At 42.6% G+C, this 15,449-nt stretch overlaps 2 protein-coding genes across 3 annotated transcripts; one reads left to right on the top strand and one right to left on the bottom strand.

Annotated features, from left to right (window-relative positions):
• The first annotated feature begins 92 nt into the window (after positions 1 to 92).
• Positions 93 to 6,296, top strand: hemk1 (HemK methyltransferase family member 1). The gene is made up of 11 exons (XM_041960345.1): positions 93 to 373; positions 1,521 to 1,694; positions 1,807 to 1,898; positions 1,981 to 2,074; positions 2,180 to 2,317; positions 3,410 to 3,474; positions 3,626 to 3,675; positions 3,764 to 3,869; positions 4,718 to 4,813; positions 5,113 to 5,223; positions 5,465 to 6,296. The coding sequence occupies exons 1-11, from the start codon at positions 326 to 328 to the stop codon at positions 5,526 to 5,528; spliced, it is 1,038 nt and encodes a 345-aa protein (XP_041816279.1). The 5' UTR covers positions 93 to 325; the 3' UTR covers positions 5,529 to 6,296.
• On the bottom strand, positions 6,130 to 8,788 carry LOC121623165 (cytokine-inducible SH2-containing protein-like). Of its 2 annotated transcripts, XM_041960367.1 has the most exons (4): positions 8,487 to 8,788; positions 8,105 to 8,310; positions 7,371 to 7,534; positions 6,130 to 7,141 (listed from the first exon to the last, which is right to left on the bottom strand). In XM_041960367.1, exons 2-4 carry the CDS (start codon positions 8,122 to 8,124, stop codon positions 6,645 to 6,647), a joined length of 681 nt encoding a protein of 226 aa, XP_041816301.1. In that variant the 5' UTR covers positions 8,125 to 8,310; positions 8,487 to 8,788; the 3' UTR covers positions 6,130 to 6,644. The 2 variants fall into 2 exon arrangements, with proteins under 2 accessions (XP_041816301.1, XP_041816292.1); XM_041960358.1 differs by lacking the exon at positions 8,487 to 8,788 and having other exon boundaries at positions 8,105 to 8,472.
• Between the last annotated feature and the right edge of the window lie 6,661 nt (positions 8,789 to 15,449).

The raw sequence follows: 15,449 nt of genomic DNA, 5'->3' as shown, positions 1-15,449 counted from the left end.
CACATATTCGACAGTAAAGGCAACATTGTTCACCAGTGTCAGTGCTGCGCAGTGTGCGCCGCAACGTCTCCAACAGTTTGCGTTAGGTCAACATTAGCGAGGTTTGCTGCAACATGTGTAGGAAACATTGACAATAGTGTCAACTAACGTGCCATCCGACGACAGAAAATGTTGTTTAATGTTCATATAGGGCGTGTAAGTGACCTAAAGTGTACATATAGGACAACAGAATACCATACGGATGTATAGCTGATGGCTAATGTTAAGCTACAATAACTGTATTGAAGGAGTAGTAGTGTAGAGGGGGAGCCTGTGTAGATCAGTCATGTGGAGAAGACCCCTACGTGCAGGCTACAGATGGTCTGGGATAAAGGTAACTCGGCTAATTGTTTTTTGTCTTCTCGGCACTATGCTAACTGCTTTGAGCTTAATGGAGCAGAGCAGGCTTACAAGTTAAACCAAACTATCGATACGCTACGTCACACAGGACGTACAAAGGGAAGAATATAAAGTTTTAGACAAATCATCAATATCTCGCTTGACACTACACTACTATAAAAGTAACTACTAAACCTTCAGTGTTAGTAGATTCGTTGTAGCAGCTAACATTAGACAATTGAACTAGTGCACAATTAAGCACAGTGTTCATGCTTAATTTATTTATTTATTGAGCCATTTATTGGTTTGTGTGTACTTACATTTGATTGGATCTAAGGTCTTTATTGGGAACTTGTCTGAGTAAATATGGGTCTGGCAGAGGAGCAGTGAACAGTTTGTCATTGTTTCTGAACGAAAGCCAAGATGAAATTTCAGCCTCAGAGAAGACACACTGAATCAAATCTGGGTAAATAATCACACTAACATACCCCGAAGTAGCCCGAATCCTCAATCTAATCAACCAGATAAAAAGGTAAAGGAGTAATAGACACGCAATTGTGGGAGAAAGTGGAATAAATGTTTATTAATGCAAAATGCACAGAGGTAGTTTTAGAATTAAACCTGATTTTAACATTTAAGTGGCCAGAATGGCTTGGCAGTTTGGTAAATTGTTGAAATTCAGAGTACCTTTAAACAACTAAAGGCTTGGCTCATGTGTTTGACACAAATATCGTCATTGTCCCCCTTTTAATATTGAGGGCTCATTTGGTAGGCTGACTAAAAATGACTTTAAATATTCCAAAAACTGTCACTGTTTTCCTGTCAGAAAAACAATTTCCATGCAGAATATGAGGGAGAGATGATTAGAAACACCCCCTCGCCTTTGCATTACATTGTGTAGGTATATCTATTAATGTCTCATAACTCAGTGTACTCCTTCCTCCACTGTGCAGAGGAAGTGATGAAAGCTGGTAAATTGCAAATGAGACATCAATCAGTCAGTGGCTTGATCTGAAAATTAGTTTTCAAATCTGACTCCTCAGCGTCGTGTAGATTGTGATGGGGAAGGGCCAACGGCTTGTTTGAATCATTATTGTGGATTCATGGTTCTTTAGAAACTCTCTTCATTCTAATGCTTTTAGGGGATCTGGGGCTCCAAGGCAGTGCGTAGATGCAGCACTCCAGCCTTACCTGCAGGCAGAATCACAGCACGTCAGGCAGTGGACTTATGGAAGAGACACTTTGTGGAGACAGGTGTGCCGGAGCCTGACCACTCCAGCCACTACATCATTGCTTATCTGCTCGGGGCTAAAACTGTGAGTTGAAATTTGCAGAGCTCATTCTACATCGCCTGGTATAATGTCTGAACACCTGCCATCACGTTTTATTATGTCCATTCTGGTTCGTACATGCCATTTCTTTATCCAGATCGAAAGTCTTGAGCAGGGGAAGTTAACAGAGTTTCTCAGCCAAGAACAAACAGAGCAGATGTGGCAGCTCTGTACTAAACGCCTATCCAGGTATAAAGTTTCTTCACACACCACCTACATGTTTTCAGATGTTTCTTTCAAGAATGCTCATCAGTGCATTTGTTTTGTGTAGAATGCCCGTGCAGTATGTGATTGAGGAGTGGGACTTCAGAGATCTGACACTGAAGATGAGACCTCCTGTGTTCATACCAAGACCTGAAACCGAGGCAGGACGGGAGAAAAACAGGCCACACATACGTAGAATGTACAATGAAATCCCAATGAGCAATCAGACATGACCAGAGCTGTGCTTTCTCTGTGTGCTGGTGCAGGAGTTGGTTGAACTCGTGCTCACTGATCTGGAGATGAAGCCCGGGACGGGAGCGGGTGGAGACGCTCAGCATACATGCTTGGAAGTGGGATGCGGCTCCGGTGCCATTTCTCTTAGTCTGCTGAAGAATCTGCCTCAGGTGAGGTTTGTGTTCATTGAAGGAAGTAAATTCTTAGGCACTTTCTTTGATTCAGGCTGAAAGGTCTCAACAAGTATTTGGATGAATTACCTTGAAAGTTTGTACATTCATGGTCCCCAGAGGTGGCCCCTTGACTTTTCCTTTAGGACCATCAGCAAAGTGTTGACTGATTCAGTGAAATATGTCAGCATCACAGAGACGCACTGGTGCCACATTTTGTACATGATATTCATGGTCCCCAGATAATGTATTCTAATAAGTTGACACCATGGTTTGGAGTGAAATATCTCATCAGCTGTTGGATGCATTGGCATGAATTTGGTGCAGACATTCATGTTCCCCTCAGGATGAATTGAAATAGTTTTGGTGATGTCCTGACATTTAATCGAACACTATATACTTACAAAACTGATGACATTCCCATCACCCTCAGCTGCACCTTACAGTTAGCAAATGTTAGCATGCTAACACTAAGATATTGAATGTTTAATAAATATGACACCTGCTAATCATAAGTATATTAGCATTGTCATTGTGAATATTTTGGCATCTTATTTATTCCATACATTGTTATTCCATATTAAAGCCTGGTGCCTACAGTACCCATAATGCAACATAACCAGTGACAGGTGGGTTGTAGATTCAGGTGTTTTATGCTAGTTGTAGATGCCTCAAGCAGAGACAAGGAGCAAGTTACAGAAGTTTATTTAGCTCACTTCTTTCTACCACTCCTGCAGGTTTTTGTCTTTTCTATCTTGTACTCCTCAGACCCAACTAGCATCTTGTCAGATTTTGCGCTGCTGCCTCTGAAGCCACAACAAACTTCATACAATTTTTTCATTTTTTCAGTATTTCCCACCTAAGTTGAATACGTTGGGTTTTTAGTCTGCTGGTCAGACTCATTTCCAGGCCTCACTGTGGGTATTGGTAGCAGGTGATGGCCATGTGACAGTGATGACATTTTAAAGACTAAACGATTACTCACCTAATAACTTCGTCATACAGAGAAGCACAGCAATGCAGACATATAGGAATTTCCCTGAGGCCTTTCCATCCAAACAGAAAACAGCAGTTTTGTTTGTCTGTCACCAGCTTAAAGCCATCGCCGTGGATCAAAGCCAGGATGCAGTGGATTTAACAAGAGAGAATGCGTTAAGGTAATTGTACCATAGCACATGAAAACAACTTGTAAATGTCCACGCGTAATTCAATACGGACATTGTGGTCAATGACAATGAGCTTTTTCTATTTTTAACTGGGGGAATACAGAGTGACGCATTAGGTCTGATGAGGGATTTTTCTCTGCAGGCTGGGCCTTCAGGACAGATTACAGGTTTATCATATAGATGTAATGAAAGGTAAGTGAAAACGGTGCATTGCACTTATTAAATGACACGCCTAAACACACTTTTGATTAAAAAAAAGTTTGAATTTGTGTTTTATCAGATGCAGAAACTGTGTTGAGCCTCTGTAGCCCTGTTTCAGCTTTGGTTAGTAACCCTCCGTACCTGTTCTCAGAGGATATGATGTCGTTGGAAGCGGAAGTTTTCAGGTGACTAAAACAGTTTCACCCTCTATTTTTTTCCTTTTAGTTGCCGTTTCTAAGCAGTACAAACAATAAATGCTTCTAACACTTAACAATATACCATAATTTAGTTTGAAAGTGCTTATTAATTAATTTGCCAACTCTTCCTATGAAGTATCGCTAACTGGTGTATGAGGATTTAATGAGTGATTGATAGCACAGGATAACATAGTTGTTATCAGAAATATAATATTACATGAAATGTAAATTTAGCTTTAGTCAAAGCTAGTCGTGGCTCTCTGATTTACTAGCTTTAGCTTGAATTGGCTCTCTTGCTTTAGCTGTATGTAGTTGACTGATTGTAATTCAACATATGGTTTGTCTTTTAAATTAAACATTTCTATGGCATGAAGAAATTTTGTATGCTAAAGCAGATGTCAAAAAGTCGGATTCTGGTCTGAACTAAATTCTGATGAAATACGCAGTTACTGCATTTTGTCTTGTTAGACAGTGTAGTGTGTGATATTGTGCTATAAACCATTTAATTAACTTTATACAATTTATACTTACAAACTAAATGAAGTTTATAAATTCTTACAAATGTTTAGAAACATGGGTTTTAAAATTAAAAGTCATACTCAGTCGTGAAGTCATACTAATAATTTTAGAATTCTTGACAAAAAATAAATTTGTACGTGCTTAATCTGATGGGTTTTTTTTTTTTTTCAGATTAACCAAATCACACCTTTAAAAATGCATAAAATGTATAAAATGAATTTGCATGATTGCACTAGGTGTCCTTAGAAATGTATTTCTTGGAAATCTATGACATCGATTGGATGCATTCAAATGATAAATGCGTACTGTATGCCCAGGTTTGAAGACCACGCTGCTTTAGATGGAGGTAACGATGGCCTAACGGTGATCAAACAGATTTTGACTCTGTCTCCACAGATCCTATCAAATCCTGGGTAAGGAACCCCACTGCTTGATACAAGTATACAAACACACACACACACACACAGAGAGAGAGAAACCCACCTGGGTTTAATTCCTAACGGCGTCGTTGGCTTGTCACAGGAACAGCATGTTCTCAAAAACACACGGATCGTGTTGCCTCTTTAATGAGTTAAGCTTTTTAAAAGACTGCCAGTAAATACAGTTCCAGACATGTGTCACTGCTCTCATCTCAAGGTCACTTCTGATAATCCCGTCCTGGCTGATAATTACATTTTAATGCATTTTGTGTTCTGTTTCTGGTGAATAACAGTCGTGTTTACTTGGAGGTGGACCCCAGACACCCCCCGCTCATTCGACGGTGGGTGGAGGCGAATGTGGAAGAGATGCATTATATGGAGACACGGCACGACATCAGCGGCAGGTCTGTCAATGAGAACCTCTCGGCCATTGTGTCTGTCACCTGGGCATCATTACATCATTTTGTCATCATTTAACCTGCAGTGACTTCATGCTAAAATTCATGTCGACCTCTTAGGCCCATAACTGTCCATCTTATTTAAAGCAAAAGGCCGCACTGACAAAATCTCAACTTGCTGGACACTCTTAATTTGTGGTTCTTTAAAATTAAGAGCGTAATACACAAATTTGTTTCTGTTTCTTAGGCCACGATTCTGCATCCTTCAGCGACAGAAGTCAAACAGGGACCGCAAACTGGGTCTGGATTGAGAAACTGAGATCCTATTACGCTGGCTTTAGCCCAGGTTGCCACAGCCACAGCTCCCCTACCCCCACTGAGCCACCAAAGCACGCACTCCCTCTGATATTATCACTCTCAATTTGCAGAATCTCAAACCACTGTCATGTCACTGTTGCACTTTTAATCTGGTAACATTTGTGATCACATCCTGTGCCACAATAAAAAAACGTGTGCGAGATGGCACAAAAGCAGGCTCAAAGCTGAAGGTAATTACCGAGGCTTTTCTTAGAACCCTCCCTCTCAGAAGCTCACCCTCCTCCCTGGAAGCATTCAGTAGTTCTCTGAATCCGCTGATGAACAGTCCTCCCCTTCACTTGTCCACTCGCTGACTCAGATGCAGGCTGTACGCATTGTTGAGCAAAAACACACACAATGTGGCCTTTACTTCCTCACACAATCTGCGTCTCTCACACACTTAAAGCTCAAAGGCCACAAAGACTTTGTGTTTCAAAGGTGATTGAAGGCGAAAATATTTCGTAACAAGTGTCACAAGAGCAGTCGTCATGCTGTGGTTCATAATAATAATGATGATGATGATGATGATGACAGTGTTTCTCTTCACCCTGTGAGTAAAACTGGCATTGTAAGCAACACGACAGAAAAGGATATAAAGGACAGCGAGTTAGACTCCAGTTGCTCATTTTAATAGAAAAATGTACACATGTAAAAGGTAGAAAAAACGTCTTGCCGAGAAAAATAAAATGGTGTAAAAGATGTCTCAATGGAATCAGTGTACTTCTTAGGAACAGTATGTACATCCAGAACTGATGAGCGTAAAATGGATATGGACAATTTCCACATTCATCATAAAATAAGAGTAGATTACAGTACTGAAGTTTGCTCATGAGTTGTCCTTCTCTGGGGTACTTCACCACCCAGGCCTTGACAACTTAAGTCTGAAACCAGGCACGTCAGTATTGACTGAATTTGTACATATTTCATCAGCAAAAACATGACCCTGTGTCCAGCGTTTTCGTGACTGGCCTCCAACTGCTCGAGCAGCAATCAAATCATGTGCAGGCACAAAGGACCTGTTGAAAGTCAACTGAGATTCAGCCAGAATAACAGACTTGAGGGGGATGCCATCATACTTTGAAGGGATAGTCCTGTATGTAGCGCAGCAGAGGTCTCGGGAGTGGTAGCTGGTCAGGGCAGTCAGAGTGTCTGTTGATGACGAGGCGTGTGAGGTGCTGTAAGGAGGGGAGGCCCTGGGGCTTGTAAACGGCCCGCTTCAGTTTTAATACCACAGATGAATCCTGGATTGTCTGCTGAGAGGGTTTTGAAGGAGCCCTCTCCTCCACCTTCCCCTCCTCTGCTTTCCTCTCTGGTCCCATGTAGTGCTGCACCAGGCTGGGCACGTTGGGAAAGGACGACAGGCTGGGCCGGGCCGGGGAGCTGGAGTCGAGCAAAAACCGGGCACCGCTGTACTGGATGCGTATGCTGGTGGGGCCGCGTGCAGTCCTGACCGAGAGGGTCAGCATGTACAGAGGGTGGCTGCTGTCCCGTACCAGAAAAGCTCCTTCAGACGCCTCATGAAGGGCAGCGTGGGCCTGAGCCGCAGTTACAGCTCCCCAGTACCATCCTACACACACAGATTCCTGAATATTAGTCACCCTGAACATTCAGTGCTGTCCTCTCCTCTACGCTGTGCGCTGCTTGATTTTAACAGTCCACGGTTCAAGAATTCAGCAAAATATCTTACAACAGAAAAGGAAATGTGCCAAACAGAGCCTGGAATAGTTTGTGCCTTTTCAAGAATCATATTTGTTAGGTTCAGTCGCCGGAAATGTTACGCCCTTTTCATACCGTACCTGAATTTTCTAGAAAGCAGAAGTTGCTGGCAATTGCCCGCAGGTCCTTTGTGGGGTCCCATAGCGGAGGGGTGCTTTGAAGGCAAGGAGTAGGAGGTACAGTCCCTGCCCGCATGCCCCGTGGGGCTTCAGTGGACGGAGCAGCGGGGAGAGGAGCTCTTGGACTGCAAATAAGATGGAAAATAAGCTTTAAACAGCAGGGAAAAAAACATCCAACCAAACAGCCATGGTGGGCTTGTTAATTCAGGACCCACGTTATATCTTATTTACAGGAGGTCGATTCACTGTCCAGCTTCAACATGTGCACCACAAAATGAAAATAGTCTTATTTGTGTTTTAATTGACGTGTGACGTACTTTGTGTTAGGTGTGTTTTGTTGGTTAATGATGGAACTCTTGGCCAGGACACAAAAGAAAATTTTAATCTCAGTCAGGCTTTCTAGATTAAATAAAAAAAAGTACTGCATAAGTACTAATATTATTATAATAAAGTTTCTGATGAAGACCATTTCTTGTTTTTATAATTAGTGTGAACAGGCCTTTGCATTTGGAGTTGGTGGACTTGAGTTGGAGACAGTTCTCACCTTTAGAATATATGCAAGAATTAACGCTCTTATATAAAGACTTGAAATACAATTTAACACTAATTTAGAGTGCATTACTTTACAAATAGAAAGGTGTGTTCTCGACAAAGACAACTTCAGAGAACACAGAAACAAAGAAAAGTCAACTCACCCTGGCACGCAGAGAATCATGCTATTTCTTGAGTCCTCCTGGCTGAAATCCGCTTTGTATGTCTTCAGAAAATGAGACGGAGCAATGAACAAAGAAGAAACACCTCGACCGGGATACGAGCTTTTACCATCGGCTTGACATGAATAAGCCTAATACAAACGATATGAAGAGACGAGGAGTTCCGCGTAGCCAAATAGTGTCTGGTCCTGTAGTTTATATAAGAACACTGGATGTAAAATGAAAACAGTCAATATGTTAAAAAGAGCAGAATTGATTTAAAAGGTAGAACATCTCCGCAGCAGCGGTTTGGAGTGTGTCGTCGCCAGAATGAGATCCAAATGTGTGAAGGACAGAGTGTAAAGGCTTGGCTTTTAAAATTTACCGTTTCCTAGAAGTCTATTCTGAGAACTCCTCGCAGCACCGGCGGCTCTGACGTCACACCGGCCGCACCAACCGCTGCCGGTTGTTTCGCTTTGTGACAGCGAGCGGCACGAGCGCTGGAGGCGGCTTCTGGGGGGTGAAAACGCTTCGTTTTAACGGTTAGTTCCACGGACAACCGAGCCAGGACCCGACCTCTTTTTGTCCCCCCCGGCTTGTGCTCGGAGGCTCATCCCTCTCCTCCGTTTCACCCGGTGGCTCCTGCCTTCGCTGAACCGGCGCTCGCTCCCAGGAATCGCGCGGCAGCTTCTCCCTATCCGCTTTCCAGGAATAATTGCAGGGTTGACTCCGCCCCGCCGGGCGGCCCTGACAGAGCCTTCATTCTGGGAATTCACCGCCTCAACATTAAAGATAATAGGAATGCACACAGGCTGTTTCCAGTAATATAGATTCCCCTCGATCCTGGTGGAAAAACACGGCGAGAGGCTTTCTCGGAGGTTCGTCGGAGTAATTAGCCCGCGCTCGACAAAGCAAGTTGTTATTGTGACAATAAAGTAGGAAATCAAAACGGGTTAAATCCACTGCCAGGCCAGAGAAAATGCCATTTTGCTCGCGGTTTGTTTGTTCTCTGTCTAACTTGGTTTTTATGGGATAATGCTCGATTTGTCCAACAACGTGTTTCCAATTTTGTCAAGGGCTGAGATAGTAAAGTGCACTTAAAAATTTATCTTTGCACATTTATCTCGCCTGACATTTTATTTCGAGGGAATCTATCGAGGAAATCCCAACTTCCACATCTGCTCAGTATATTTTAGGCCTGCTTTAAATGACTGTGATCAGCGGGCTGTGGGGCACTGATGTTGGATTATAACCACGCTGTTATAAATCTGAGGAACATCACGTTCAGGGCAAAAATCTAAATATTTATAACAATAGCCTGAGCCATCTCTCTCTGTCTCTCACACACTCGCGCACACGTGGTAGATTGAAATCAAAGCAACACATGAAAAATATGCTGTATCATAATCATAGCCATATCCACGAGAGCCTGCTGATCCCGATTAGCTGAATCTCAACTTTTTCCAAGAAATCCTGAAATGAGCTTTGTTTTTTCTAAGAAGTCTTCTGGACTTTAACTATCGCTGCTGGATGTGGCTGAGCAAATACTTTCTCTTTTTTTAGCACATTAAAACAGGACCTGACAGACATGGGAGAAACCATAACCTCGCCTATTTAAAGAAATTACATTCGCCTTGAAGCGCTTGTTAAATGTGGTGTTTGAACGTCTCGCACGACGGCGTCTCGGAGTGAAGGTCGTGTTGTGATTCACTCCGGTCCCGCGGTGGATTACAAGGAAAGGCCGTTTTGACAAACAGAGAAGAGGCTCCAGAGACATTAAAGATGGTCCATCTGGATGCTGCCTGACTGAAGAGCATTGTTAAAGCAGGAAACCAAGATGAAAACGCACACAGGCCGACAGTGTGAATCCTCCGATCAGCTCTATTTTTTTTTTAGGTATGTTTTAATATGGGTGTAAACAGTCGCATACTATTCTCACACAAATATCAAGCGTTGTAACTCGTAAAACGCAATGCACAAATAAATGCAGAATAATTTGTTTCTGTAACTCATCATCTGAGTAAATGTGAACGGACTGAAAATATGCATCAACATTTGGAAATAAATGCCACGAATTTACAAAGCATATCATTTGTGAATAAACACCAACACTGTACAAATACGTAAATCGTCATATTTTTACTCGGATATCCACATGTGCGCGGCTTCAATACCTGTCAACACTGGGAATATTGCAGAAATATTGAATATGGGGGAAACATTCAGGTTCCCCTTCCTGGGCTGTCCCACCACCCTTACCACTGTCCACATACCCCTGACACTAAGACAAGGGGACACACACTGAGTCCTAAAATCACCACTAAGCAACCACTCGCTTTAAAATATCAGCGCAGTTAGGATTGGATTCACTAGTACCTGCATGAATTAAGTGACTACAGTCAGGTGGTCAGAATCAGACACCTGGTTGAATATATGCACACATCTCTTACACATAATGTCTCAGTAGTGAGAGGCTACTGATCAGTGATGTAGGAGGGTGATTATGAAAACGGATGGCACAGATAACATAAATACGCACGTCATTTTGTTGTTCTTGCAACATCACGATTCTGTTGCTTCAGGACCATCATGGCGACCGACCAATCATGCTGTTCCTGATGCCAGAGCCTGAAGACAAAGACGCACATGGGAGAGGTCGGCATGTGCAACACGTGGTTCACGTTGTGAAAGGGTCTATTAACCCAAACCGTGATCTTTTCCAAAACCCAACCAAGAGATTTTTGTTACTCAAACACAACCAAACAGCAAAAGAATATAACAAGTCAACACTGTAACAGTGAGTTTCACACCGGACAAAAGCCCCTGTGTCCCGGGTCAAAGCCTTGTGCCTGATCAGCGTGAACCTGAAGCCCTGTGCGGACTCTGTCAGGTAATGGTGAGCTGCACTGATGATGGATCAACATTAATTATGATGCTAAACCGCCTGGAAGCAGACACCTGTGGACCATGTTTCTGCGCCTGTCGGCCGCGCTCATGCTTGGCAGGTTTGACGCTTTTCCCTCCGTGTGATTCACTAAAATCAGTGTGGCCTATTTTACAAAAAGCATCACTTTGATGGGCGTTGCTCTTCAAAAAGGCCGGGTTAGCCTCCTGCCTTTTGCTGACATACTTACACAGACTTTTAGCCTTTTTGGCAGGTACTCCACGACCCTCACGACCGCAGACGCCACAGAAATGTCACAGCTAATGTTCCCCATACCGCCACCTGCTGTACCGGAAGGGAATGTAGCAAACTCATCAAACTGCTTTTGGTCAAATATGGGAGATTTATGGGATAATATTTAAAGGCGAGGACAGCGGGGAGAAGGGTGAAACATGGCAGATTCCCAGGAGACGAGACAGGCATTGGAGTCCCACGTGAATCCAGAAATCAGCGAAAACCTTTCATTTTTAGACTTAGCTGACTTATCATTTGAAGTTTTTATTTTTATTTTTTCAGTTTTCAGGCACAAAGGTTTAGGCAACAACAACTACGTTAGATAGAAGAAGATCAGTTCGGGTTTAACTAATAAATAAATATTGACTTTTGGGCTTCACAGGCAGTTTTCTGGTAGAAAGCCCAGAGGGCAGACCTCAGCCCACGTGGCTCAGATGCTGGGCAACTATTGATTTTATTATTATTTATTTGTATTTTACATCATACTACACTTACACTACACTGTTATGATAACCCTTAAATGAAACACTCAGATTTAGTGAACCTGTTGAGCTTCACCTTATGAACATGCAGTGCATCGGATGCTAGCTGCCGAGCCAGTGCAGACCGCTTGGATCAGAGACGACACAGAGCTCAGGATGTTATTAATGTCAGGCTAACCTCGTTCTTACTCTAGTCATGTCTTTGTCAAACTGTGTCAGAAAACGTGCTTCAGATGAAAGGCATTCAGGGTCGCAGTCAGTGGTATCACAGTCTGCGAGCTGACATGATAGTAATAGCAAGCTAATCGTTAGCATAGCAACAGCTGGCTAAATTGCTTATGTAGTAGATTATTTGCTGCTTAAAACGTCTTAATGTGAAAAGCTAGCCAACTTTACTGGGATGTGACCACAATTATACCTAATTTCCAACATGTCCCCTTTATCTGTGGAGATCTTTTTTTCACATGGTACATTCGGTGAGCTACAACCAACCAACTAGCTTAGCTAAGACCAATATTGTTTTAAGAATCAGGGGAAGCGTCAAGGGGGGACCAGGAGGGCCAGTTGCCAGCACGCCCTCCACCACCCCCACAGAGGGCAGAGATTGTGAAGATGGGCCATGCAGACATAGGATGTGGCCATATAAAAACCTGGAAGGGCATTATGCAAAAGAAAAGGAGGATGGTGGAGCCAGTCCCATCTTTGGACGAACCAGAAAGTTTGATTAACTTTGCAGCTGCATGTGGCAGGTTTCTTTTTTTTAACATTACTTTCATATGGTTACAACTTGGCATGTGCACCATTAGTTGACTAGTTCAATGTTGATAACCTCACAAGTTGGCACCAGAAATACCAGTCAGTTTATTATTATATTATAGGATAAGATATTCATAATACACGGCAGGGTTTCTGTAAGCTAGTAATTATTGTCACCCTTTTACTGGGAAAATCTGCTAAAGTCCAATCAAAATAATTCCTGTGTTGGATGTGAAAATATTTTGGCTCTATGTGTTTCCCAGAGCTGCTCCTCTGATGTCCGCCCTCTTGCTCCTCTCCCAATTCAGCGAATTAAGAGTTTATTTCAACCAAACCAGAACTGGTGATGGTTGTTGTGGCAGTGGAAAGATGAACCGAGAGGGATTTGGTGAGTTTTGTTTTGTTCCTGTCAAGTTTGAATATAGTGTGTTTCACGATGATAAAATGAATGTTTCTGTAAATGGAGTCTGGTGGCTTTGGCGAGAGTGATATAGCAGCTGTTTCTGGTTAAACAAAAAGGATCTCACTCTTTAACAAGCAAAGGATTCTTTCCATTAAGTTGTCAGTCGCTAATTTTTGATCCGCATATTAAATTTGGCTCATGTGGGAACAGCTAAGTCCGGTGTGTGGAAGAGAGAGCGTAACAGGCCATGGGCTACATTTTTGGGGTTTATGTGAGAATCTGTTGTTTCGGTGGGGCACCCTGGGGCGACATAGTTGTCTCTTCTTTTTCTGCAAGTCCCTCCGAGGAAGAGCAACTCTGAATGTCTTGATCATTCACTGCAGCAGCAACAACCTGGGAAACATCGCATCAAAAGCTTGTGACATAAATGAAGCAGGGCCTGCTGCACATTCACTAAAAGTTGCTTGTATGAAGTCAGACTTATTTGTATATCCCAAAAGTCAAACTCATTATATGTCTCAATGGGCTTCACACCCCCTGGGAAAAAGATAAGGAAAAACTCCAACAGAAAAAAACTATATAGGAGGAAAAATGGAAGAATTCTCGATGGTCTACTCGAGCGATCTCCCTCAACAAGGATGCCAGTCACCCAGAGATGACAGTGGAGAACTGCTGTCAAGTTGAAGAGATAAATAAGAAAGACACAGGTTAAAAGTCAGAGGGGCACATTTGTTGCCTGTATACAGACTTCCAGTTCTACAAGTTCTACAAGATGGAAGTTCCACAATGTTGCTTTAACTCCACAGGTGCACTGTGTACTACTGGCAGAGCCACAGGTAAGATATATTTCACAATATAAACATAACTGTCCTGAAAGAAAACTGGGCCCCTGGGACAGTGTTTGAAACTATCTGGAAACTGCTGATAAGGTCTAATTCACCACCAATTTACTACTTTTGTTTTTCACATATGAATGCTACTGCCTTTTAAATGAAATATTCTCCAAAAGATTTGACATTTTATTTATCTTCCTGAAGCTGTCCCGCCACCTCTGTGCACAAGTTAATTTTAATAATTTCCAGCTGCGACTAACTCGTTCGCTTCAATTATGCAATGGATTGCAGGACAGTTGTGCCTGTCAGCACCACAGCCCACAAACCAACACCACATATTTGTACACTGATACCTTGAATATGCTCAACTTTTCCTCTGTGAACTCGGCACTTACGCACAACTTACTACGCATTAATGAGTGAAGTGATATTTGGCACACGCTGAATAACTGCTGTCCTCTTCCAACAGCGGGGCATTCCCAGAAGATTCTGAGAAAAGCTTTAATTGCCTAAAATCACCAGCATAAATCCTTCCGTTGTGTGAGAGAAAACCTTATTCATCATCAGCAGAGCTTTGTTCTCAGGGAACAGGCCTGGAGAGGACTGCTGATTAAGGCTGTCCTCCACTGAAGATCTAGAAATATTTTGTTGCAGGGCACAGAAATGTGACCATCATCTTCAGTCATACTAGGAGCTGGGTGGTCGGCTGGAAAGTCACTAAGTTCACCGCTTTGATCTAAACAACTGCTGGTTGGATTGGTATGAACGTTTGTACAGACATTCATGGTCCCCAGAAGATGAATCACACTGGCTTTGGTGATTACCGACTTTTCCTCTAGCACCACCATGAAGTCTGCATTTGCAGTTTCGAGTAAAATGTCACAACAGTTCCTGGATGGCCATGAAATTTGGTACATAGATTCATGGTCACCTCAGCATGGATCTTGAGTTGCTAGTAGGTCAAAGTTTTCACTTTCCCAGTGAAATGTGTTGACATATAGTTGGTGTATTGGCACAGTTTTGCACATACATTCATGGTTCTCAAATGATGTAATTATAGTGGAACTGCCCCCATCAGGTCAAAATTTTACATTGTCCAATACTTTGGTTTATGACCAAATACCTGTGTGCGCATTGCCTTTAGTCCTATTTAACAAACGTTAACATGCAAATACGCTAAACTAAGATTGTTAACATGGTAAATAGGCCTATTAGACCTCCTAAACATCAGCATGCCGGCATCACCATTGTGAGCATGTCCAGCATGCTGACATTAGTATTTACAGTAGCTCAAAGCACTGCTGTGCAGCCTCGCGTAGCTGCCATCACGGCTGTAGTCTCGTTTCAGTAATGACTGAACAATACCATTCTCAATAAAGACCTAAGACCATAAATGCAACTAATCCATTTAAAGTTTCTTAGTCAACCATGACCATGAAAATATCTGCATCTAACTGGGCTCACAGCTGAGATAACCTCCGAAGCAGCTTGACGAAAATGGCCAGTGGTTCTGCATTAAATAAGCCCTTACCAGTCATGAAAAGTGATTTTGCAAATAAGATTTGATTATTTCATGTCCATTGTAACCGTGTAGAATATTCACAGATGTGACGGGAAGTCCATCCGTTAAACATTGCATGCTGAGTAAAAATACACAAATCTGTACCAAGGTTTAATACCACAGTATAAACAAGAT

Source organism: Chelmon rostratus, chromosome 2 (genome assembly GCF_017976325.1).
Source record: "Chelmon rostratus isolate fCheRos1 chromosome 2, fCheRos1.pri, whole genome shotgun sequence".
Classification (NCBI taxonomy): Eukaryota; Metazoa; Chordata; class Actinopteri; order Chaetodontiformes; family Chaetodontidae; genus Chelmon; species Chelmon rostratus.
This window is presented reverse-complemented; position numbering and strand designations above follow the sequence as displayed.